The sequence below is a fragment of the Sinohyriopsis cumingii genome, chromosome 8 (assembly GCF_028554795.1).
Source record: "Sinohyriopsis cumingii isolate HCF-2022 chromosome 8, ASM2855479v2, whole genome shotgun sequence".
Taxonomy (NCBI): Eukaryota; Metazoa; Mollusca; class Bivalvia; order Unionida; family Unionidae; genus Sinohyriopsis; species Sinohyriopsis cumingii.
This window is the reverse complement of record NC_142968.1, coordinates 62,124,376-62,152,072: the sequence shown is the minus strand read 5'-3', so window position 1 is coordinate 62,152,072 and position 27,697 is coordinate 62,124,376. Positions and strand designations below refer to the sequence as shown.

At 36.0% G+C, this 27,697-nt stretch overlaps 1 protein-coding gene across 4 annotated transcripts in view; it reads right to left on the bottom strand.

The window, feature by feature from the left end:
- Positions 1 to 518: 518 nt before the first annotated feature.
- The window catches only part of LOC149793669 (uncharacterized), a 34,855-nt gene continuing 7,676 nt past the window's right edge, over positions 519 to 27,697 (bottom strand). Inside the window, exons 6-13 of one of the 4 annotated variants that reach the window (XM_089966451.1) lie at positions 25,734 to 25,828; positions 21,061 to 21,129; positions 16,525 to 16,639; positions 15,646 to 15,771; positions 12,816 to 12,955; positions 6,388 to 6,484; positions 1,740 to 1,790; positions 519 to 1,105 (exon numbers count right to left, since the gene is read on the bottom strand). In XM_089966451.1, coding sequence (XP_089822577.1) covers positions 849 to 1,105; positions 1,740 to 1,790; positions 6,388 to 6,484; positions 12,816 to 12,955; positions 15,646 to 15,771; positions 16,525 to 16,639; positions 21,061 to 21,129; positions 25,734 to 25,828 — 950 coding nt within the window. In that variant the 3' untranslated portion in view covers positions 519 to 848. Of the gene's footprint in view, positions 1,106 to 1,739; positions 1,899 to 6,387; positions 6,485 to 12,815; positions 12,956 to 15,645; positions 15,772 to 16,524; positions 16,640 to 21,060; positions 21,130 to 25,733; positions 25,829 to 27,697 lie in introns of all 4 variants that reach the window. The other 3 variants (XM_089966450.1, XM_089966449.1, XM_089966452.1) reach the window with 3 other exon arrangements.

Genomic DNA, 27,697 nt, shown 5'->3' with positions numbered 1-27,697 from the left:
CTCAGCAAAATTATTTTCGTATTTGTTTTGCTAGATCGGGTCTATGGGTAAGATTTGTCTGGTCGTCCTAATACAAAATAGGGGTTTGACTCAGAAACTCTTTATTAAAAGATTATATATATATATATATATATATATATATATATATATATATATATATATATATATATATATATATATATATATATATATATATATATATCAGACTCGATACAACGTTTAGTCTTCGCTATTTTATAACTGATCAGAAAATGATACAAAGAAACATGCTGACATATACTTGTGCTGTAACCCAAGTATAGGCCACCAGAAGCTAATGTACAATTAATATGCTGATTCAAATTAAAACAAACGCACGCATATGGTGACTATCACTTAAATGCTTAATGTAGAAATACGAAGTTTCTATACACGATGTCTGCCAGAGACACAGAGAGAGAGAGAGAGAGAGAGAGAGAGAGTGTATTGCGTAACATTTACTATGACGTGAGTGGTCATTTGTGGTATACTCAGCGGTCGAGTTGAGAGATCTTGTTCACTAGTGGAAGGTGTTTCACCCCCACTCCCCCCAACAAATCAACAGCACAGAGCTAGATTTCCTTTAACCATTGTAACTGTATTACAACGGATTCGGTTTGAGGCTTTTCCGAGTCTAGGTGAAGAGCGATTCCTCTTACATAGGGATATTCATTCTGATATGGAGCTTGAGAAATAGATAACATATAAGAAGAATGGACAACACTTGATTTTAAGATATCAGCAAAAATAACCAAACAACAACATTTCTTTTGGAAACCATCTTAACATTACATTTTGGAAGGATTACTTTCACATAATAATTCAAGTCCCTATCTCAACTTCATGTCAACAAATTTCAAAACACCCTCTCTTTCCAAATGATCAAACCACATTATTAAACGAACATTGTCATCTCCGGGTATCCCATATCTTAAGTTCAGGTTTGCATTGAAACAATGCCCATACCACCATCCGGCAGAAAAGGTATTAGCACAGTCATTTCCATGATTATTGTCTGGTGTTGTAAAGGCCTTACCATCCAAATCTTCCGCGTTGCTGCCTGATTTGTGAGAGTTAAAGGTGTCTCCTTCAATAGAAATCACAAAATATATTGTTGAGATGCAGAGTTTGCTTTTATTTTCAAAAACAAATGAGGGACAGTTTCTCGTTACGAAATGGTTATAAGGGAACGAGAACTTGTTGCCTTTTTCATGTGCAAGCTACAATGAGTTGGTTCAGACATGCGCCGATTCGAAAGTCATTTACTTGTTGAGAATATAAAAAAGTTCAAGCACATTAAGTAAGTTACAACTAGTGAGACTTCCACAAAACATCCACAAACAGTAGGCGTTGGATAAGCTAATCTAACATCAAGATTATGGAAAGCATTGAACCCCCTAATGGCTGATATAATATGCTTATATTCGCACATAAAATTGTGTAGGCATTCAGTAAATTAATAAAAGGTAGCGAAATCCTTAGCAAGCTAATATTACACATATCTGCGATTTTTATTTTAATTTCAAAATAATCGGAAAGCAATGTTTTAAAATACATATATATCTTGAACACAATCCCGCATTATCGAGAAATTCAAGGATGACACAGTACAGTAACAACCCTGGTGTAATGTGATAATTATATGCTCTCATATATTTTTATCTATTCCACTTTTGATAGGGAGAGCGATAGTCAAGTGCCCGTTAACCCCTCACACATACCTGCCGTTCCCGAATATCCTTGACAATGAATTGTGTAGAGCGGGGCACCATCTATGTAAAATCGGGAATATTCAGCATAGTATTTCGTATCATTAGCCGTCTTCATATCTACTCTGAGAGTTGTAATCTGCCTTGTAAGCATGTACAGCGCATGCAGACCTGGTTTAAATATATAACAATATCTGCGCACACTTAAAAACATATTCATCGATCAACCTGGGAAAGTTTGGGCTCGTTGTTTTCAAAATATACGAGAGTAATTACATTTTTGAAAGTAAAATCTAAAACCTATGTCAAACAAAATACAATTACATTCTATTTGGATTGTTATTTTTTTACAAATAGCATATGGAACATATGGTTTTTAATCTTATCTAACCTTCACTGTCGACAGTTATTGTTAATAAATTCTCTTATATTTGCGTACATGATCAAAAATAGCTTTTTCAAGCAAGCAGATGATTTAGTGCATTATGAAGAAGGAATACAGCTCCATAAATGTAAATTGCCTACACAGCATTCAAATACTATGAGATAAAAGGAAAAAGCAAGGTACCGATCAAGATAAAATATAAAATTTACTTAAAAATATTGAATTTCACTGAGGGCCAATGAAACTGTTAAGTTGCAACATTGTAAATAAGGTGTTGTTGCAAACCCGTGACGAAACCAATTTGCAGTGCAAACCATATATGATGATTAGGTCTGTAATTACAAAAAGAGGTAAAGGATTAGTTGGTTGCAGCTTTACCAATTATCTGTCCTTTCGATGAATTCTCTATCCAGGTTACTCTACGCGTAAGCCTCCATAATACTCATTGGGGCTATTTACCAGTGGGGACATGTAATATGGACGTGATTAAATTATTAGATATTGGGTAGAGGAGCACTCTATTTCAGTCGCATACGCAACCTAATGAGCGCACACTGTATCATCCTATCCTGCACAGATTGTACATGCATTTACGTATGAAATACATGCTGGCCTGAACTTGTATGGTCTGATAGATTACCGTGTTTTTTAACTTACTTTCGATGTACGAAATTACATTTGCATTCCCGCTATCAAAAACTATAAATGTGTACAATTTGCTCACTTCAGTGTATGCCGCCTACACATAATCCACCTTCTAATAACATGTTGGAAATGAATATATAGTACTATTTCCGTCTAAAACAACCGCTAGACTTGTTTTCTCTAGCTGCAAGTCACAAATTTGAATATAAATCAACGAAGCATCCTTATATGATTCATCACTAAAATCGTGAGGTTACTCCAAGATTATCTATAATCGATGGTTTGTAACATATATTGGACTCCGCTGCAACCGAAACAAGAAATAACTCAGAATCATAGGAGCAAAATGTCAATATGCGTATTTTCAAATTCAGACCTAGTTGCCCTTAGCAGATTTATTATACAATGCATTCATCTGAAAGACAGAAATATTCACGGAAAAAAATTGCTGCTATAAGGTGATTTGTCATCATGCGGCATGTTCAGATGATGATTTTTATGTCCCAAGGCATATATCGAAAACTGTGTTCTATGTTTCATTTAGATGATTATGTGATACACGGCATCAATTAGCACAAATTAAGGGAGCATAATGCTTTCTCGGTATCAGCATCAATAAACGATAACCGTAAATGTAACAAGTCTCACAATAATTCTTCTCAATCTGCAAGGCTAGTTGCATTTGCAAGATTGTGTGACAGGGAAGAACGAACCTGAGGTATCCCGTATATCCCTCTCGCGAAAGGTTGTTGGTATATCAATTGTTAGACCCTAACCCTTATTCCATATATGACTCTTTCTTGTAGATTTACTGTAGCAAGCAATGTTGCAATGTTTTGTCATGGCAGCTTTGGTATAGGCCAACTTGCTAGGAGCTGATAGGTAGCGAAGATTATTGTAGCTAACATTTGTTCACAAGCTGACGGCTTGTTGATTTGGGAAGTGAAACTGTGGACCTAGAAAACAGAAAACATTTTGACCGCACATTTCTTGAGTAACCTATTCACCACTTTCGTTCAATTGATCTTGCTTGGTACTGTTAGAAGCCTTTAATCCCCAAAAGGGCACTTCTTTCAAACACTGATTCAGCCTGTAACATATGACTAGGGTCAACGTGGATCAAAATGGATAATCATATATATATATATATATATATATATATATATATATATATATATATATATATATATATATATATATGGCGTGAAACGTCATAGGACTATGTCACCAAGAGCTGTTGCACCAAAGTTATTTGATAGCCATGAATAAAAACGCTCATTTCGGTGGGTCATTCCAAAGCCCAAGGACAGACTACTTTCTTCGTCATTAATTCTATCTGCAATGAATTCGAGGAAGTATATGGAGATGGAAGCCACTCGGCAGGTTCGTTCCTATCCCACATTTTATGTAAAAAGAATAGTAATGGCTATGCACTTGCATATTATCTGTGGTCTGGATAATCGTGTAGATGCCATATCCAAATCTATGTTTGTTAAAATGCTTGGTTATATAAATGTTTTAGATTCTTTAATGTATAGAATGATTAGCCAAAGTCGATGTTACTTTGGTATAACTAACCGTAACTTTAAACTTTTGTTAGATATTTTATTATAAATACTTATTTCTGTGACACTGGCAACGATGTAAAAAATGTTAAGATCGATTGCATAAAGCGCTTTTATTTAAAAGAATAAATCTTCCTTCACTGTTTAATACACGGAATTATTTTGTCTGGATCCAGATAAAATTTCTAGGGATATGTTTCAGGATGTAAAAGATAGCCGAGCAGGTCATGCTTTTGCTATATCGGCTTTACCAGTATTAATGGATGCTTTCGTATTCTGATGCCTATTCAAAAACAACTCTTAAAACGTATCTAAAGGAGAGAATATCTGGGAGTGATTTCTATTTATGAAATCTCCCGGCAAGCCATTTGAGTCGCATGCTGATATATTTATTAAGCAATGTGATATGCTTCGCATGCTGATATATTTATTAAGCAATGTGATATGCTTCTGGAAAAAGACAAGCTTCGACCAATCTTTAGAAGCAACATTTGGTTGAAAATTTTGTTGCATGGAGATTGTTCGTGATTAGCTTGCAAAGTTAGAACCATACTCTCAATTACGAATCTTTCGAGATTGCTAAGCGAGACAGTCTGTCCTCTGTGCACGATTCATCAAGACATTATTTCGCTGATACACAGGTGTGACCCTTCTGTAGTTCTGTAAAGTCTCAGTCGTTCTCGTTGTAGGGCACTTTTATTTCTGCGGCATGCCTGAGAAGATGCCCTTCGCGTTTTCGCAGACTGCAACGCATCATTCTGGTGGCATAACCCCGAAAGTGGGCAAATGACGTATCCTTGTAGCGGTTATATGACATATCCAAAGACGGTTTAAGTTTGCAGATATTCAAGATGCTAGGTAGGATACATATGTGTCCTAGTGGTTGCTGGTTGAAGAATGATCATTGATGCCTACCGGGTTATCATAGCACGTCACAGGGCAGAGAAAACAGCCAGCTAGTGCACGATGAGCCTCACAGTATGTGGGCACAATGTAAAATATGTTTCAAATTATATTAAATGACAGATATGGTTCAGAGTCATTCACTTGTTCCATATTAGAGCTCTGTTTTAGACGTATCGTTCTGTACTTTCGTTAGCGATCTGTTTTAGTCTAGTAAGTAACCCAATATAGAATATATGCATTCTATTTGTAATCACTGATATAAACATTTTTGTATAATGATGGTCTGAATTGGGCAGCTTGATATCATAATCAGTCTCTCAGCGGCCTGTTATTGCCAATCTTACAGATACTGAGTTTTGAAAATCTACTAATAAGATGTATATAGCTCGTTTCTTTTTGCTTATCTAGTTGAATCTTGCAACCCGTTGACATATATATTATGAACTGAAACACGCAGCTCCAACGATATACCAACTTCTAATATCTCCATGGCAATTAGTAAATTCAGCTTTCAAATTGCTTCTCTTCATTGTAGCAACGAAATAAAAGTAAACCTGTATGTTGTTGTTGTTGTTGTTATAAGGTTTAACGCCATTTTCAGCACAAGATAGGCTATACATGGCGGCCAGTATTAATGGTGGAGGAAGAACCCGGGAAAACCCCGTAAAGAACCACCGACCAACGAGAAGCCACTGGTAAGCTTTCTCACATATCCACATTGGCCGAGCCCGAGACTCGAACCCACGCAGACAGAGGTGAGATGGCAGTGATCCGAGACGGAGAGCGCTTTAGAACTCGGCCACCCGGGGCCCCTTAAACCTGTATGAGACATGTTGCTGATACTCCTTCATATTGTCCATGTCGTATATAAATGAGGTAGTGTAAATAGTCGTCGTACGTCGTCATTATAGGCATTAAAATATTCTGTCCGCAATGAAAACTGTATTGCAAAAATGGAATATATGCATATTTTTCAGTCTTCTTACTTCACAAAAGATATACCCATCCTTCCATCGTGTGAACTGTCTTTTTTGATTCTTCAAAACTTATATATCTTATATCGTGATCTGGCAGTAATATATTCTTTCAATAAAATACCATCAAAGATTTGTAAATTCGTTCATATATCGCAAAGCCTTATGCGCATTATATACTTTACCTAACCATAAATTCCCTGTCAAATTCCCAAATCCGGCCTCATATTCGGAAAACGTCCGGTTAAATGTCACACTACCATCAACACGCCTTTGGAATACCTGTGAATGACAGAGACAGAGAAATATATCAATATGAGTAAAATATGATTTCCGTTCGTATTGACACTTGAATATATGTACAGTTATGTCGACACAAAAAATAAAGTACCTTGTAAAATATCGATTTTGGTTGTCTAAAATTCTGCTACTACATCACAAATCACACCCCCATACACACACATATATGTATATATAAAGTACCTTTATTTAACCAGCATACGTTTTGCTCAAATGCATGCAACATGGGTGCATTTAATAATAATGATATTAATAATGAGAATAAAATTTAAAAATTCGTACATTAGAGCAAAGCATTTGCTCGTGATTTTGTACTTGTAGTATAAATTTCCATGCAATGTACATGAGTAAGTATCAAGTACTTTAACATAAGCGAAAAAAGATTCCACAATTATTGCATAAAACCTAATTCTTCATAATCTTCTCTTTTTGTTATTTCAATCAGAATAAATATAGCTGTCCCTTAAGTAAAAATGTGTTGTTGAGGTTTCTGCCATTATTGTTATTTTAGGTTTTATGTTGTTGTTGTTGATGTAGGCTTTAACGAAATTTTTCAGTACAAGATAGGCTATACATGGCGCTAGTATAACTGGTGGAAGAGGAACCCTGGAAAACCCCGGGAAGAACCACCGACCAACGAGAAGCTACTGGCAGGCTTTCTCACGTACCCATGTTAGCCGAACCTGAGACCAGAACCCAACCAGACAGGTGAGATGGCAGTGATCTGGAACGGTGAGCGCTTTAGACCACTGAGCCATTTGGGGCCCCATTTTTATAGGTTTTAATATATATATATATATATATATATATATATATATATATATATATATATATATATATATATATATATATATATATGCACATATATCATCCTTTGTAGAATGCAGACAGAATGATACACGGTCCCTCTCACTCCCATCCTTTTCCGTCAGGAATCAAAAATTATTTACAGGATACATAGATGGAAATGGATGGGAGTGAGAGGGACCGTGCCTCATTCTGTCTGCATTCTATAAAGGATGATATTGCACAAATGTTATTAAATTATATAACAAATTGTATGCGGATTTTCGTCGATTGTGGCCTAGTTTGGTAAAGGATTATAACGGTGATTATTCACCTATTTCGACAGCCTGGAGGTTTACTGAAGACAAAACAGCTTGTAACCTTTATTTGGTAATGAAAATACAGAACTGTCGGGGCATCCTCGTTTTAAAGCAGGATCCACTTTTGTGCTGAGTTTAAACTGTCATCATTTGGAGAAGTTTCACTGCAAGCAATGACAATACGAGTGCAGTAGCACATCATACATCTTGGAGATAACTGCCATGAATGTAAGAAATGTAAATGTCATATTGTTGAATAAAACCATGACTGTGTTGCATTTGTGAAAGCCTCCGAGGCGCAGCTGACTTCACCATACGTTATATTGCTGCTGCGTTTTGTCGCCACAATATAATACAACAGAGTCGGTGACCTTACAATCTTAAACCACACAATGAATGATTAACTCAGTTTGTAGAACAATATTTATTGGTTCGCCTGTCACAGTGTAGTTATCGATGCAGTCTTATTGTCAGTTATCGACTATATTGTTGTTGGATCATTAAATTAGGAAAATAAATTTTGTCCCATTTGTAGCTCTCCAATTTTAGTTGGATATTTTCTTACAAATAGCCGACTTTAGCGCCTTTGTGCACATTTACTAAAAGACGGGTATTTTCCTATACCGTTGAAGAGTACAATGAAAAATTCTGGACTCAGTGTTTGAACGATCATATAATCATATTCACCAGCTGATGGCACACTATTAATAATAATAATAATAATAATAATAATAATAATAATAATGAGGACTTTGTATAGCGCCTAATCTTTAGAAGCTCTAAGCGCTTTACAACATTAGACAACACCTATAAGATAAAAAAACATAATAATATTATGATAAAAACAAACAACATGAAATTAGAAAAACATTAAAAAATAAAAAAACATGCTGAGAATATTTCAGGTAGGAAATATTATTAGGTCTTTAAGTTTGTTCTTGCAGTCGAAATAAGTGAGTTTTGAGAGCCCTCTTGAATGTGATCACTGTGTCTTTGTGTCTAAGTTCAGTGGGCAATTCATTCCACGTTGCTGGGCCCTGGTATACAAAAGAACGCTGTCCATATGACTTTGTTTTCATAGTGGAAATAATGAGTATACGATTGTCAGAAGAGGAGCGTAAGTATCTTGCTGGTGTGTACACATGGGTGAGGTCAGATAGGTATGTTGGACTAGAGTCCGACAGTGAAACATAGCACAGAGAACAAATTTTGTATTTGATTCTGGATCGAATGGATAGCCAGTGTAGGGTACAGAGCAGCGGGGAGGTGTGCTCTGATCGTGGTACTCTAAGTATGGTCCGAGCCGCTGTGTTTTGAACTTTTTGAAGTTTCTGGAGTAGATATTGAGATGAACCAGACAGAAATGAGTTACAATAGTCCAGTCTTGAAAATAGTAGTATTATATATTTAAAGCTAATTTTACCCGATAATTATTCGTTGGTCCAAATATTAGCTAATTATTCTCACAAAATAGGATATCAGACGTCAAATTTTACATTTGTCCTCATGCATTGAACACGAATTAAGGCAAGTAAAAATGTCACGTACATGTTGGCATTATTTTTATTGATATGCTTCTTTTATTTCTAGAAACGGCAGTGATTCTTTCTCGAAGAACTTTAAAAAAATCAAGAGAGTAAATTAATTGCCTTTTCTCAAAGGATCTAAATTGCTTTCTTTGTGACGCATATGATGGCGAAGTGATTCTAAATGGAATGTACGGCTATAATGTAGAACCTATTTAAAGAACGACCATAAATATCACCTAAACATGTTTATAACACTGTGGAGTGTTTTCGAATGTTAAACTAAAACATCAAACGCTCTCGTTGTTTTGCCAAAAAGGTAAGAGGTCAAAGTTGTGTAAATAATATATGACGGTTCGATATGTTACCCTAATCTATTTGTTTCAGCTGAAGGTACCAAACCCACACTTGTAGCAGGAGGGGAACATGAGCGTTCCTGATTATGTTCGTCTGAATATGACTTTCGTTTACACTATTTCACACAGAATAATGCTAATTCACCTCAGTCACAAACCTTTTATTTTGTTGATGCCATGCTATAAGTTCCAAAGAATATTTGTTTCAGCAGAGTAAGAATTACATGAGAATGTAAATAACAATTATATTGTGAACGACGCTCTGAGGAAATAGCGATAAACCCACTATGTTTCTCAAAAGAGAAACTAGAAATTTGAAGTCACCATCGTATCAATGTCGCCTCTTCTCAGACATAGCTTGTATTATGTTGCCAGCATGAAACATGTGCAGGATAAAGTCAGAGTCACAGTAGTATGGCATCTATGAATCCAAGACAAAAACATATAATTACTCCAGAACAGTCTGTCCTGATTCCTATGGTGTTTGTCCTCATATTTGAAGGATTATATATTGAGATTTGAAATCAGCTTCGAAATAGCGTTTCGTTGACGCAGAAGAAGCCTCATATGAAACTGCAGAATTCTTCGTCAGCGCCAAATATCGCAAGAAAACACAAAGTCATCAGATAACAAGAAGCAAACTTTACGATCTCATGAAGACATCATGGACTGAATACTGCTGCGAAGCAGCAGTTAACTCATCCAACCTCATTACTTTTGGTGACGGGTGTAAACGACGTATACAGAAGAGTATTCAGTTCCGATCTTCGTATCTTGTGTTGAAGTAAAGCTCACAACTTGCATACTGATACGATCATGTTGAGAATGAAACGTTGAACTCTACCGTGAAACTGTGATGCACTATTTGAAAAGATCCAATACTTTATGCCAGCAACAGTTTTAATTGTGCACGGGGGCTTCCTATTCACCTTAGAAATGATGTCCCTGGAACATCAACAACCACAAGTAGCTAAGGAGTTTCACATGGGAAATTTGTTCTACACGCACGACTCAGATAGTATATTCTAACAATGTCCATTGACCAGCCTCCAAAACAGTTGTTAAATGTGACTGGGAAATCTTATTTGTCAGAGTACAAGGAAGCACCAGGAGCTGAAAATACAGCCGAGAGCAGCCACCATGAAGATATGAAGTGAACCCAAATATTATTAATTAGTCATACTTTACTGTAGTAATGCAGAACATATTTAACATTCCTGAAGAAGAGTCAAGTGACCGGCAAGCATGATATGCAAATGATATTGCCAATGGATTACATTACAAGAGAAGCTGGTAGCAGTTTAAATAATTCTTTAATGTTTGCTATATCAATCCACTAAGAAGAACAAAACCGCATTCTTCAAATAAGTAACATTTCCAGTCACCCTAAGCAAACGACACCGATGGTAGACTGCGAACTCTTTTCTCAAATCTTCATCCTATGTCAGTGCTACAGTGTGACCTACATGAATTCTTCTAGTGTGAAAACAAATCCGTTCTAGTCGCTTTGATCGACACATTTTAGGCTCTAAATGTGTCACAAATCTCTGCTGCTTGAAATTCTTGAAGCTTAGGGGAAAATAGAAAATAGTGACCCAAACGTAAATGCTCTCATTATTAATGGTTTAACATCGGTAAATACTCTGACAACAGAGCAAAGATATTTGCTGCGTGCGCCAGGATGAATGTCATTCCCACAATAGATGTACACTGCACCAAAACAAACGCATTGACATTGTGTTTGACGTAGATTTATCATCCAGCTTCATCGCCTAAACAACTTCCATGCAAACTCAAGGAGGTAAGAGAAGGGTAACAGGAACAAGTACAATTCCAAGAAATCGGCGAAGCATCTTCAGTGATGATAATTCAATGACATATCCCAACTATTTTTGTTCAGACATTATAGCCCATGTATGTAATACCAACATGATATTCGTCACAAATGGATAAAATGCCCTCAGCAATTTAAACATAAATTTACCGTTATGTTCTCATAAAAACTGATATCCGCATTTGTGTACATGCTAAACATGATGTGATGGACTGCAACAATGTCCTTCTGATCGTTGCAGATGACACATATGTCGTTGGCATGGAAATATATGCTCTGCATTTTCTGAAGGAGCTTGGCCTTGAGAAAGCATGGATACCTCTTGGTAAAAAATCAGGTCTTAGACGAATTCCGATACGTAACACTCTTCTGTACTATTGTAAGTTTCCTAAATCCTTAGCAATCAGAATTCTACAAGGTTTGGGTTTTGGATTCGCTGTGAACAATCATGCAACTTGCATGATATTAAAAATACACAAATGAATGAAGTGTTTATATGCAACAAAATCTAAACGAAACATTTTGTATTAAATTTCTACATATACTCAAATGATTAAAAGTAACATCAGAGATATACCAGGGATATATGAACAATACGATTAGGACTAATGAGTGCAAAGTTTACTTCAGAGGCATTTTTCAAGTCACCTCAAAGATTTCATTTTAATACAAATTTTGCATTATACTGCACATAACTGAAATATAAATTATTTAAGAACATTTTCATATCTGTTATATTATCCTGACACCAGGCCGACCAGTCCTAGCACTAGCATCTTAATGCTGAGCGCCAATAAGAGGCAGCTGCTAGTACCATTTTTATAAGTCTTTGGTGTGACTCAACCAGGTTTCGAACGCGCGACACCCCCGCATCCGAGGTGGACGCTCTAACCACTAAGCCACAGGAGCGGTCCATGTCAATATACATGTATCAGCTTTGTAAATAACTAAAAATACACAATATGGCATATGTTGTCTCAAATGCCTTAAAACCTGTGTAACTGCAGGTATATAAGGTGAGTCAGAGACGGAGAGGTATATGCCTTTGTGCTCAATATGTATGTATGTACTATTTGACTGCAAGTAACAAATAAATGATATTTTGTCCTCTGTTTTGTATGCCAATAACCAAACGGATGACATAATCAATAGTTCTGAATGTTATTGAAATTTATGAGCAGCTATTTGACTCAATTTGTCTAGTTCTAGTAGAAACATCATCGCCTCAGAACGTAATATGCATATATATATATATATATATATATATATATATATATATATATATATATATATATATATATATATATATATATATATATATATATATATACCTGTTTTAAAGTAAGACAAGGAGACTTTTCTTGTCTTCTTCGTATGGCTTCATATTTTATACTAGAGCATTTGCTTTACAGTACTCTTGGCTAAATCAAGTTAACCTTGTATTTGGTAATTTATTGTATTGATTGGATCAAGTAAGAGAACTATGCTCACTGTCCAACCCCCACCAGCTGTATCCATATCGCAGAAGATGTTAATGTGCTCGTTGCTGCCGCCAGGCATTATCTTGTATACACCACTTTTGCTATTCGGATAGGTTCTCTTTATCTCGAGGCAAGATGTCTTAAGTATCCCTGGAACGAAAAATACTAGATTGAAATGGCACCCTTTCTAAAAAATTGAGGAAACATCGCTTTTGAAGTTAGTCATGTTAACAACCTGTAAAAGCACTTCCGGTAATTAGTCAGAGTAGTATTAGTATCAGTAGTTGAGGACACGTAGGAACCTTCCTCTTTTTTACAACCCGTGTCCAACATCTTCTAAGTCAAAATTTGAGTTGTATTGCGAGGAAACATTTTAAAATCTCTCCTCTTAAATGCACTAAAAATCGAAATTTTAAAGTTTGACTATTATGAAACCGCGCCTATGGAAAAACCAAATAAACATTCTTTCAAAAGTAGAAGCTGTGAGAAAATTAGGTAATAAGTCTAAATTACTTTTACGTTTATTTGACCTAAGCAATAGAGAATATTAAAATGTGCAGGTTGATACAGTGTGCTGTTCGGAAATAATCAGAGATTAGCACATAACTGTTTTAGATTTGAGGAAACATGTATAGATTAATGAAAGGGCAGTGATAAAATTAAACCAAAAATTGTGAAACGAATGGTGGCTTATAGCATGCAAAGTAATTGCTGAGGATAACTAGAAATGTGAATATACAATGTCTAACCGCTGTTGAAAAGAGGAGATAAGCCTACACTTCCTAATACCTTTACATCTATGCTAGACTTTTCAGACTTTAAGATAAGGAAGTATATTTTAAATGATAGCAGAGCGATACACGTTACAAGAAAAACACGAAGTTGTTTGAAAAAGAAAGATCAAGAGCAAAAGAGCAATAACTTTATCAGAAAGACCGACATAACATTAAAGGGTTCAAACAGTCCACATTAGGATTTAAACATTAGGATTTAAACATTTACCGCGAAAGTGGTTTAAATATGTAATAACGGAGTAATCTGCAGTCTCCCTCCCACATACACGGTATGATCTACATTCTTGTCTATCTTTCTACTAATATAATTTTGAACTTATTGATTTGGAATAATGTTTCTCTACTGATTAGATCCTGTCTACGTATCTTATTTAGCGTTGGTCGCAGGAATGTATACTAAATTCAGTCTTAACTGAACGAATGACGGCAATTCGAAGATTAGATCGATGTCGTATTCACCAATTGTTTTGAAGATTTTAAGATCTTTAGATATTGAACAAAGATCATAAAGAAGCATTTATCTGAGTTTGTATTATGTCCAATGTGAATATTAATATTAATTTGTGTTTCCTTATAATGTAAATCTACGTCTGATTCAGCTGCAAACATCTTCACTGGCCTTAATGGGGTTGGATGAAGTTCTCATCCATCATTCCCTACAAACTGATTTAACTGTTGTTAGACCAAGCAATGATGAAACAAGTGATAATACTGAATCAGATGTACCACTATAAATAGTTGTTATAATTTTCTCTACGAGAATTTTGTTACCCTCAGTAGGCGGTGTTCAGAAAGGTGTACTTCGCTATTTAGCATTCTTTTTAGTTTGTATGTACAGTGATCAATTTATTTCGTCAAATGAAACATTTTGAATGATATTGTTACAAATTTTGCAACGTTATTTCATACAGCATTATATTATTTTGAACGAGTTTAGAATTTTATTAAGAGAGAGAGAGAGAGAGAGAGAGAGAGAGAGAGAGAGAGAGAGAGAGAGAAGTCATTTGTTGAATTGGTGGTGATGTATATTGTAAATGCTCAGGAAGTGGACATGGTTGTTAAAGTTGTGATTGTGGATATTATAGATGTACCAAAGCTAGTTATATAGCAAGTAAACATTGTGGAGTTTATCGATGTTCCAAAGCTAGTTATATAGCAAGTAAACATTGTGGAGTTTATAGATGTACCAAAGCTAGTTATATAGCAAGTAAACATTGTGGAGTTTATAGATGTACCAAAGCTAGTTATATAGCAAGTAAACATTGTGCGTCCTGGAAAAAAAGTTATGGTCTTCTATAAAATTGGATTATTACAATCCATTTTTCTCTATAATTGAAAAGGGACTTTGATGCATCAAAATGTCACTATAATAATAATAATAATAATAATAATAATAATAAGAATAATAATAATAATAAGAATAAGAAGAATAAATATGATAATGATAGGCACAGAGGTCATTGTGTAGAAATGTTAGCTTTTCATTTTCCCAAGAATGGCCGCTATTGACAGATTTGGCTTAATTTAGTGAATTTAATTTCGCTATTTCACACATTTTTATCGTTTACTGAAAGTGAATAATTTATTTCGACAAACGTAACATTTAATTTTAAATGGCATTGTCGCAAATTTCACATCTTTACCCATTGCAAATAAATTTATTTTCTACCAATTTCCAATCTGATTAAAATCATATCTTCACTATCATATGTGAAGACCTGATAGCGACTTCTTAGGGACCATTTTCTGGTGACCTATGTTATCACCATAATCGCTAAAAAAATTATCAACAAATTAGAGGAAGTCCTATATCTTCGCATTTGGGTGGCTGAGCAGTACGGTTGAAGTACATAAACGTGTTCCGAACGATTTGATTCACTTTTAGATTTCCAAACACAGTATTTCCATTGGCTGGTTCATAGGTCAACAGAACATGATCTCTAAGCGGTCGCTGTCAGACCTTCGGGTAGGAAAGTGGAGATTTAGTTTTCATCTGATTATACCAATTTCATAAGAGAGAGAGAGACAGAGAGAGAGAGAGAGAACCTGTCGTTGTTGAGTCGGTGGTGGTATATATTGTAATTGGTGTGGAAGTTGATGTAGTTGTTAAATTTGTGAATGTGGATAGTGTAGATGGACCAGAGCTTGTGGTGTAAGTGATCATTGTGTGTCCTGAAAGAAAAAGAAAACACAATGTCATGATCTTTTATAGACGTGGATTATTATACTTCATTTTTCTATTTGTCTAAAAAGGGACTTTCGTGCAGCAAAGTATTATATGAACAATGATAATAACAACAACATTAATAATAATGTTAATAATAATAATAATAAAAAATGGCTAAAACAACTAAAGTAACTTTAAATGAGGCACATACATATAAACGTTTATTTGATATAGTGAGAATACATAAAAAGATTTATTTAATGTTTCATATCGATACATGATGTTAAAAAATATCGAAAAGGAAACCACTTTTTAACACAATTTTACCGTCAGTCGTATTTTTGTTATGATTTTCCATAAATGAGATACAGTGTTTATATATTTGACTGTTTTATCAACTTGAATAAGTGATAAACATGTTTTAAAGCCAAGTGTGAATAAATAACGTAAAGTAATATCGGCATCGTTGCTCTTTGAAATGGAGAAATCGGGGTTCAGAAATGATCATGGATGGGAATGTATATGCCAACATCTGTGATTGAGCTTACGAATGCAAGTATGCTGTCATCTTCAAATATTCATTGTTTTACTATCGGAAAATTGTAAGAGGAAAAATAGAAAGTTACAGAATGTGTATGTAACTAAATCATACAAATACTTGTAAGTTACAAAGTGAACACTGTACAAGTGAAAACGTTTGTCTGACGGCCCATAATTAACTTCTAAAGTATTTCCTATTGAATCATAATCATTGATACCTTTTGCATTGCATAGCTCCATTGTGCAGCATTCTTTCTCATGATTGCCAGACAGTATAAATTTTTTCAGACTCTTTCCATTCTGTCCGCGACTTGATCGTCGATTGTAGCATAACTGAAGTCATCCAGTGGTGGCGTAATATATAAATATGTGGTAATATGAATTGAACTGGAAGTTTGTGTTTAACATTTTATAATAATAATAATAATAATAATAATAATAATGAAGACTTTGTATAGCGCCTAATCTTTAGAAGCTCTAAGCGCTTTTCAACATTAGACAACACCTATAACATAACAAAACAAGAAAAACCCATATATAATGATATTGCTACAAAAAACAAACACCATGAGATTAAAAAAGACCCACTAAAAACATCTTGAAAATATTTAAGGTATGGAACATTAATATGTCTTTAAGTTTGTTCTTGCAGTCGAAATAAGTGAGTTTTAACAGCATTCTTGAATGGAATCACTGTGCCTTTGCGTCTAAGTTCAGTTTGCAATTCATTCCACGTTGCTGGGCCCTGGTATGCAAAACAACGTTGTCCATATGACTTCGTTTTTGTAGTGGGAATAATGAGTATACGATTGTCAGAAGAGGAGCGTAAGTATCTTGCTGGTGTGTACACATGGGTGAGGTCAGATAGGTATGTTGGACTAGAGTCCGTGAATGAGACATAGCACATAGAACAAATTTTGTGTTTGATTCTGGATCGAATGGATAGCCAGTGTAGGGTACAGAACAGCGGAGAGGTGTGCTCTGATCGTGGTACTCTAAGTATGATCCGAGCGGCCGTGTTTTGAATTTTTTGAAGTTTCTGAAGTAGATATTGAGATGAACCAGACAGAATTGAGTTAAAATAGCCCAGTCTTGAAAGTACTAATGAACATGCAAGTGTTTTAGTGACATCAGCTGAAAGATATTTGCGAATGGAGCTGATGCGTCTCAGTGCAAGATATGCAGCCTTGCATATGTCATGACATGTGTGTGTAACGTGAGGGTACTGTCCAGAGTGACACCTAGGTTTCGTACTGACTGTTTGAATTTAATGTTGGTGTTGCTGATATTTATTGTTTGAGGTAAAGGATGTGACTTAGAAAGTCTTTTTGTTGTGATCAGAATGGCCTCAGTTTTTATAATCATTCATCTACAGCTTGTTACATGTCATCCATGATTTCACATCATAAATTCAGCTCTCTACACCTTGGATGGTAGCATCAACTTCAGTTGGGTGGCTCGATTTGTATATTTGGATGTTGTCAGCGTACCATTGGTGAGACACTGGATGATGATCTATGACACTTGAGAGCGACGGAGTATATAGAATGAAGAAAACAGGTCCAAGAACAGACCCCTGTGGAACACCACAACATAGATCAACTGGGCTGGAGTGTATTCCATTTGCAGACGCAATTTGTGTCCTGTTGACCAAGTAGGACATGAACCACAGTAAGGCTGTATGATGAATGCCAAATACATGCTGGAGACGGTGAAGTAATATATCATGGTATATTGTGTCAAATGCTGCAGACAAATCAAGGAGGGTGAGGACTGTAATCTTTCCGCTATCCAAAGCAGAGAGAATGTCATTAGCTACTTTTAGAAGTGTAGTTTCAGTACTGTGGCAAGGACGATATGCAGACTGTACATGGTTAAAATGACTGTTTCAATTCAGATGAGATACCAGCTGGGGTAGAACAATCTTTGCTAAGATGTTTGATATGAATGGGAGATTATAAACTGGGCGGTAATTCTTTAAATCGTTATGATCGAGAGTTGGTGTCTTCAGCAGAGGCTTTACAATGGCAGTTTTGAAAAATGATGGAAATTTCCCGGATGTAAGAGACGTATTATTAACATCAGCTGGTGAAGGCAATACTGGATCTAAGCACTCAGGTAGCAGTGATGATGGAATTGGATCAAGTTCACATGACTTTCGTGCTCTCTTCATCAGGATTGTACGTACTAAATCCATAGAGACAGGTTAAAATGCGCTAATGGTTGCAGCTGAAATTCTGTATCCTAACTGTATGGTGACGACGAGTCAATTGAAATAGTGCTGTCAAGCTGATCTCTAATGGTTTGTATTTTGTCACGGAAGAAATTTGCAAACAGGTCCGGAAGGTCGACTAGAGAGAAGATAGTTGGAAGTTGTGAACATTTGTTCCTTTACATTATCTTGTTAGTAATCTCGAAGAGCTCTTTGCAGCTAGTACTTTCCATGATCTTAGTATTTTAGTGGACTGATTTCGCTGCATGGACTATGTTTGTGACGTTCTTCTTAGCGGCGTCATAGATTTGCTTATGAATAGTGAGTCTCGTGAAAAACCAAAGCCTCTCAGCTTTACGGCGGTCTCTTTTAGCAGTGCGAGGCTGGTCCCTAACACTGCTATGCCATGGAGAACACTTTGGAATTGATACTGTGCACTTGGTGGGTGGGGCATGTTTGTCGAGCAATTAAGGCAGGCAGTTATCGAGTTGTTCTGCTGTCGGAGGTAGGCAAGTTGTTAGGTTTGCTCGGATGTTTGGTTCTATTTATCATACCGAGGTTTCTCTTAATAAAGGTGGATTGTTAGGGATACCAGGGAGGAACGTATAATATTATCATTAGGTCTATGAAAAATCCAGTCTAAAATGTGACCATGTGTATGGGTGGCTTGGTTAACTGATTGTTTGAGGTTGAAAATATTAATGGAATCTAGGAGTTTTTGATGTGTTTGGGTTTCCGGCACAGTCAAAGTGAAAGTTGAAATCTCCAAGAATAATCAGGTTGCCACCGATCGAATTTCCATATTCAAGGAGATTCGGAAACTGCTTCAAAAAAGAGAGATTAAGTCAGCTTGTTTTTTGTACTAGGAGGAGGTCGGTATAGGCAGAAGAAATGGACTAACCTTTGTTCCAGTGTAAGTGTGATTTGGACTAGTTTAAACGATGCGTGGTAGAAATTGAAAGTTGTGGTGTGGTTAAAACGTTTGATCATGGAGTTCTTTGTGATTATAGCAATTGCACCTCCGCGAGAGTGGCGGGGGAACGACTTGATGGAGTATCCAGTGGGTGTCCGATCAGCTCACTTGGGATCATCGCCTGATGTTTTTAGCCATATTTCTGTCAGGAAAAAGACGTCGATATTCTGATTGTGAATAAAATTAACTATTTATGTGCGCTTTTCCGGTGGTCCTACTGATTGGGCATTGAATAATATAATACGCAGAGGTATCTCTTGAATATTTGATACAAACTTTGACGATTTAATGAGGATTTGAATTTGGTTAACTAAATTGACGGTCAAATTTTTAAATTGTTAAGCCGGAAAGGGCATAAGGGAAATAACTGGAATGTCTTCTTCGTCCTGTTCTACGCCGGCCAGCTTTGAAACAACGTTTCTTTTTTCGCTTCTGTTTAAAGCTAAGTAATGATGAATGTAGTCCCAGTTCGTTTAGTCTAGAGCACAATGTAGTGTGGAGAGCCAAGGAGTGGTCAATTAAAGCAATTAATGTGGGTCCATCTTAGTATAAACGGGTTGACTGTCGAGTATCACGTGATGGCGGTTTGTTCAACAACAAAGGAAGTTGTAGCAGTGGAGCAAGACAGACGAGAAAAAGTCTAATTGTTCTCGTTTCCAAAACAAGGAGATGAAGAAACACATACGAACTGAACAGCCAATGCATGATGAACACAATAACGTAGACGAAGACAGACAACAAGCACATATTTCATGAAAAACGGCACCAAAAACAGAACAGCTGCTTCAAGCCGACTAAGCGATAGCGGCCATCTTGTACATTCTTGTATATCTTGTAATCGTGGCTATCACTTTATTCTTAGCAAATGCGAAAGAAAATTCAATTATATGGTAGTGTTCACAGTTTTATTTAAAAGCTGCAAATGTTCTAAAATATGACATACATGAACATAAACGAAAATGTTACTTACATGGAAGAAAGGAATTCTATTAATCTTTCGGCTTGTTTTAATAATGCACACAATAAAGCTCTCTGTATTGTAAGACACTAGTGCACGAGATACCTTATAATTAGAAGATAAATCGTGTTTCTATTAAATATTTCCTAATGAGATATTAAAATGTATCACTGGGAGAAATGATATGAGGATAGTGGCGATACCACTGTTTCCCATTTAAGAAACATAGCTGCCCTGATATATGTTATTAAAACCTGTATTTTGTATATCTTAAAATGTACTACTATAGACCCTCTAGTGCACATGTGTGCAGTCAATGAGCTGCTGATAGGAATTCCCTAGAAGCAAATGAAAAGTAGTAACAAAAATTGACTTCAAGTATTAACGATTGATAAGCATGAATCCGGGACACTTTCAGTGACTGAACTTGCAGAAATAATGCATTATCGCAAACAATGTCTGTTTTACACTACAAAGTCGAGAAGAAAAAAAAAAACACCAATAAGGATTTAGAAAAACCCGACCGGTTAAAAAATAGGGTTCTTTGGAATCATCCACACACAGATATCATTTAACGGTTCGTGCTACAATATTAACACTAGTAAACTTACGTGCTTGTCCCTGCACCCGCTGGTATATATTGTGTCGGAAAATTCTGTGTTCTTTTCCATATAGCACACCTGCCAATTTGAATAGTAAGAATTGGAAGCCACAACGTTTTCTATTCGTATTATTTGTATATAATAGCTCTTTTTGGTGTTTCATAATCACTTTTTAATGAAAGTTAAACAAATGTGAAAGGATTTATGATAGTTTAAGGGTATTAAGTATCATGAAAACAGTAATTTGGTCAAATATACGTAACTAACCAACGTCGAAGTTATATGTGTGTGTTTGATTTGATTGGTTTGATTGGTTCAACAAAAGTATGATAGCGGAGAAGCAACGTTGATAACACATGGTTTCAAACGCATTCAACTCGTTTTTAAACTTCAAAACCATTAACCATTTTGGATGAGATCGAAAAATAGCAATTACAATAATTTAGACTTTGTAAATGGATCAAATATTTTCACTAAAACAATACTGGTACGTTAGGCTGTTGCTTACTGATGCGGATTCTGACAATGCAATTTAGCAAGACGATTTGTGATGGTACATAGTAAAGTGTCTAAAAAGGAGGTTCCAGAAAGCAATCTGAATACCTTTTGATCTCGCATTATGTGGTTTTGATGGCAAATGATGCAAACTCAGTGTCTTGACGACTGCTGCGAAAGGTGCAGCAATTCACCCATACTGTGCCTATTGAACTCAAATCAATGCAGATGGACTGATCCAAGACTCAAATGTACCCAAATCGAGACTTCGACCAATTTGGAATAAAGAGACGCCAATGAAAACCAGGAAACCCAAATGACGTGCGCCTAAATATGTTTGAGTAATTTTGGTTCTTTTTGTCAACACACATATATAAAATAGACTGCTGCTAATGCGGGATTGATTACATATTCAGACCTTATAAGGTGTGGAGAATGAGACTGATTAAAACAAAAAATGCTACAGCGTGGTTATCTCATTAAAGTCATCTCAGTGTTCCTAAAATCAGATGGGAGAGAGGCTATAGTAACGAAGGCCTCCACAATGCTCAGGATATGCTTCCTTTCCTTTTCGTCTGTGTATCTATAACCGTATTCATGTAGCAAATTTACAAGACATTACATGAATATCAGTCTATTATTACTTTAGCTAATGTTTAATATAGCGCATGCTTATTGTTGTAAAGACTCAAATGTTCGTATGGGTTTGAGACCCACGTGCTTCAAGACGAATGGGTTCAAGAGTACATTCCCTTAATAATCTTTAGGAAGATTCCCTCTGAAATAAACATCGTTTAATACAAGTAGCACATGCTATTTAAATACTCTCATATTAGTTGTTGATGGTGATGTTGCTGATGATGATCATCATTCTGGTGGTGTATGATTAAGGTAATGTTATGAATGGTGACATTTATATCGAAATCACAGAAAAAGCTTTGCTAAAGAATTGAACAAAATGGGGAGGGGATATAAGTATTTCTACAATAGGTATTGTATAGTAAACAGCTGATGCATATTATATAATTGCATTTATTTACACCTTCAGACTGTAGGCGTTAATCATTAATGCAAATATTGAGCGTGTGGATATTGCCGTTTAGTCGTACCCACGTAAATGCAATTTCCTTGAAGGTGGGAGGAGCTATTATATTGCGGCAGGCTAAAAAAAACTGGTACTGATTCAAGGTGATCTTACCAAGGCCCGAGGCTCTACCTCCTCTGCAGTGAGCGGCCAGCAATAGTTGATTGGATGGTCCATTTGAAGATATGCCGTAGAGACCCACTACAGCTTCATGAACGATGGTATGTGTGTGATTGGATTTTTGACGTAGCTTTAACACTTTTTCAGCCATATCGCTACGATGTCTGCAGTGTGGCAGCTTCTAGTGATGTCTAGCACTGGGGCATAATGTCGTAGACATGTAACATCATGTCCAACCCAGTCACATTATCCTGACACCAGACCGACCAGTCCTAACACTAACCTCTTAATGATGAGCGTCAAGCGAGGCAGCTGTTAGTACCATTTGTACAAGTCTTTGGTATGACTCAGCCGGGGTACGAACCCGCGACCTACCGCATCCGAGGCGGCGTTAACGATGGTATGTGCAGAATCCACCAAACGTTATTGAAGTCAAGTATTTCGTGTAAGGGACATAACTTTCAACTTAGAAAGTACACGAACAAATTCGTTTTGACTTGCTTAGTTAAGTATAATGATTGAGAAGGGAAGTATCCATAACATCAAAAGACACAAGCTACAGAAAATATTGGAGTGGTGATAGTGCTGGCAGTATACACATTTCGTCACTCCAACCATTTATATCTTTACCCTTATTTTGTGACAGCAGCAAACGTTTCGCTTGAATATATTAAATAACATATGCAACGATTACAAGACGAATGTTAAATTTGATCAATTGCAAGAAGATATTCAGTTTGTAATCATCGATCTTGTTTCTCAGAACCAACTTAAATGAATGTTACCTAATCTGTTTTGGGGCCCCGAGTGGCCGAGTGGTCTAAAGCGCTCTCCGTTACGGATCACTGCCATCTCACCTCTGTCTGCGTGGGTTCGAGTCTCGGATTCGGCTAATGTGGGTATGTGAGAAAGCTTGCCAGTAGCTTCTCGTGGATCGGTGGTTCTTTCTGGGGGTTTTCCGGGTTCTTCCTCGCCCATTAATACTGGCCACCATGTATAGCCTATCGTGTGCGGAAAAATGGCGTTAAACCCTACAACAACAACAACAACAATCTAATCTGTTTTAGATGATATTTAGTCATACTGGATAATTCTCTGCCATCTGTAAAGTCCATTGTAAAATGGCACGATATCATTTTATATTTTGCTTAGATAAACTATTCGATACATTGTTCATCAGGTGCAAGTGTGAGAATTTAAATGACTGGAACATTCATATGTTTGTCCATGCAATTTTTGCTCAAAATGATCATGAGGTCCATGTTTCCAAGTGCCAAGCCACACATTCATGACAGGAGGGGTTGGGATGGGACGTGTTTAGGTAAATGGTGCTCCTTTTGAGAGTATTCAGGACGCATTAACTCGACCTTTCTTCTCGATAGCAATTGTTATGCCGAGTGGAAGATTAGTTGGGGCATACAAGATTGGGTGTATTAGATAATTTCTCTCTATGGATTTGCCAGCAGGGGCTTACGTGTCAGCTGAGATCACCGGTGTGACGAAATACTCATTATTTTTTTAGTTTGTTATATGTGACAAAAAGGTAATTAACTATATTAGAAAACAAATAAATCATACCCATCAAGTATCAGATGTCGCCGATATAAACAGATGCTGTGAGAAAAAGAGGCTAATGAGCCTTAGCCTGAATGGTATGCTTTATTTCTTTGCTAAAAGTTTGATTCTCGCATAAGTTGGCGCAAGAGTTATCTGCCCCTGATATGTGTGCAGAAGCGACGCTTTACTCGATAAAGGAACTCGATGACGGAGAGATTATGCAGTAGTGAATTCGTGATAGGTTATGAAATGAAAATAATCCTGTGAAAATGATTAATAAATTGAAAGGATTCTTGTTACACATGCGGTAAATATGGTCTTTTGATGGAGAAGAAATGAAAATAAATGAAGACATGTATTGGAAACAATTTCCAAGATACTGCATGCATTAACACCTACAAGCACGATTTAGGCGTATTTTCTGTTATATTAAAAAAGACATGGTGAGAATTAAACACAACAGTCACAATCATCAACAATAACTCTTCTATAATAAACTACGGTTCTCTTAAATTGTACATGTTTGATTGACCCTCTTTAAATGGAACCTTTGATCTTTTAGCATAACTTTTGAAACTGTTCTGCTTGGTATTTGCTGCTCTCATTTCTATGTCCTAAGTCTATAACACAAAGGTTTGATACGACTTGTGCTTGCTGAAGAATCCCATCGCATTATGAAATGGAAGGTTCCATACTCATTTTCACTGGATTATTGCCTAAATGTTGTGTCTAAACACCCTTATCACCATTTTCAATTACTGTGGGGATTTTATTGGAGAAAAAAACATAATGAGCAATAAATCTACTTGCAAGGCTCTTTACAACACTTCCTATAAGAACGAGTAGATGTTTTCATTAGAAACTGAAACAAATACAAAGTGTTGCTTTTCTTTTTGGTTTTGATCACAATTTGTAATTTTATAATCCACAGCATCATTAACTTTTACTTGATATGACCGTGCAGCAAATCCACTTCTACATTAATGGCTGGAAGGATTGTTTTAGAATCTCCCACAAACAAAAACTTACACAATGGATGCAATGAAGCATGTAATATCCAATAATTGTAACGGTGAATTGCAGGAATTGGGTTGGAGAAAACTCAACCAGAGAAAAATATTAATCAATACATAATGTTTAACAATAGAGTAAATAAAACAATGAAAACAGTCTCCGTACTTGATTATTTAGTATCCTAACCATCCGGATTGGTACGAGTAACACAGTTGATCGTATGAAATACCAGTTAAACAAAAGAAACAAACAAAATAAGATGTGAAATTATGTGTTTGTATATAACACTGTAATACTAGCAATACACACGTGAAAATGGAGTTATATAGCAAAATATATTTTAATAAAGATCAGATCTAATTCTGTTATTTCAAATGCAAAATGTACAAATAAATTATACAAATGAACTCACTTCATGACCTTGGCATGCCTGTACCGTGCGGCAAGTGGTCAGATCTCCGGTCGGCCCACAGTGATAACATATTGGACCTCTTGTAGGTGGATAGCCTTTGAAATAGGAAAGGGATGTAGAAATATAATTCAAGTTACAGACACGTCCGAAATATCAATAGAATAACGAGAATGAAAGCTAAAGCTACAAACTCTTTGAAATGCTCAAATTCTCATCGGACTTGAAATGCATCCACTAAATTAAAGAACAACTATTAAGCAGAATTCAGTTACATTTTAAATAGATAGACAGAGCATATATATATATATATATATATATATATATATATATATATATATATATATATATATATATATATATATATATATATATAGATGAAAGATTATTTAATAGGTATTGCTAATATTTGGTTACTTTATTGCATTCTGACACAACGAATATTCATTTCCATTTAGCATTTACAGTTTTGTGTTAACTAAACGTTTGTAAAGTGCATTGTAGCAAGGTTACAGTGTATATACGCTATGAAAAATTTGATTACTTTTGTCCTGATTTGTACCAAAAGTCAATTCTGGCGCCTGTGTAGTTTCCCCGGGAACAGTCATTAAGAGTAAAGAAAACCAATACAAGCGTCCCTGTTAAGCCGATGATATTACCGTAATCAATATTATCAATATTATAGGAAAGGGTCTTTCTTCCTTGGAAAGATACGTTTTGATTGTTATTGAAACACTGTGGTACAAATAATAATCATCATGTACATTTTTCTAACTGACAGTGTAGATGACAATAATACCGTTTCACTTTACAGGTAAATGGTCAACCCAGTTGTTCTCTTTCGCTCTGCGGTGAAACGCCTTGTTTCAGCAGTGATATGATATACACAACGGCCGGTATATTAAGGGAGGAAGAAGCTCAGAATAACCATGTAAGAACCACTGACAAATGGGAAGCTACTGCCAAGCGTTATAACATACCTACAGTGGTTGAGCCGATATTTGAACCCTCATGGACAGAGGCGAGATGTGGGTGATCTGCAAAGGAGAGCCTCTTAGAATACTCGGTCACCCGGCGCTACTCCAATTATTTCCAGTGCTGACATGTAATGCATATAGATTGTGTTCTTTTCTTTCCGAAAAGCTTCTAAAACGCTGACAAGAGGGGAGGGGATGATCCCTGCCACCTCTCCACAACCACAAAAAGAAGAAACAACGAGAGTGACACAACCGAAATGTTTTCCTAAAGCTCATTTTCTTTACAGTTAAAATGTTAAAATTACGCCCTGGCAACAGAGAAAATGCAACAGCTTCATGGGCTCCGGAACCTGGGCCACCAGTGGAGGTTTCGTCCCTCAAAAGCCTGGCTTAGTTAAGACACCCTCACCCACAAATATCCTACCAACGATATTTCTGGATCCTCTACTGTCTCATTACACATTTGCAGTATTTCAAGAAAACGTCTGGAATACTTATTAGGTCTACATTTGTAAAGTTTGGTTTTACTCTGAGAGAGGGTGTATTCATTCTCTTATAAAATCGCAGTGGTAATAACATAATGTTGAAATAAGTGCTTAATAATAATGATAATAATAATAATACTTAATTATTAAATTTACGTAAAAAATCTGTCACATACACACACACACACACACACACACACACAAACACACCAGTTTACCACTAGATTCTTTCAGGCCACAATTCTTAAATAGAAAATATGCAAACAATCCAATTAATATTTTCGTTAACGGAATGTATAATGCAAGTTTCCAGGACACATCCTCTATGTTGTTACCTTAATGGACGTAGGACTACAACAAACAAGTCGCCAAAACAGGCAGCCAATAATCAAAGTAAAGCACATTCTAAGTCGAAGCACTGCCAAATCACCCAATATCTAATTGTAGACACATAGGCAATTCAAAAACAAATGTAGTGTTCGAATTTTATTTTTCAGATACTTTT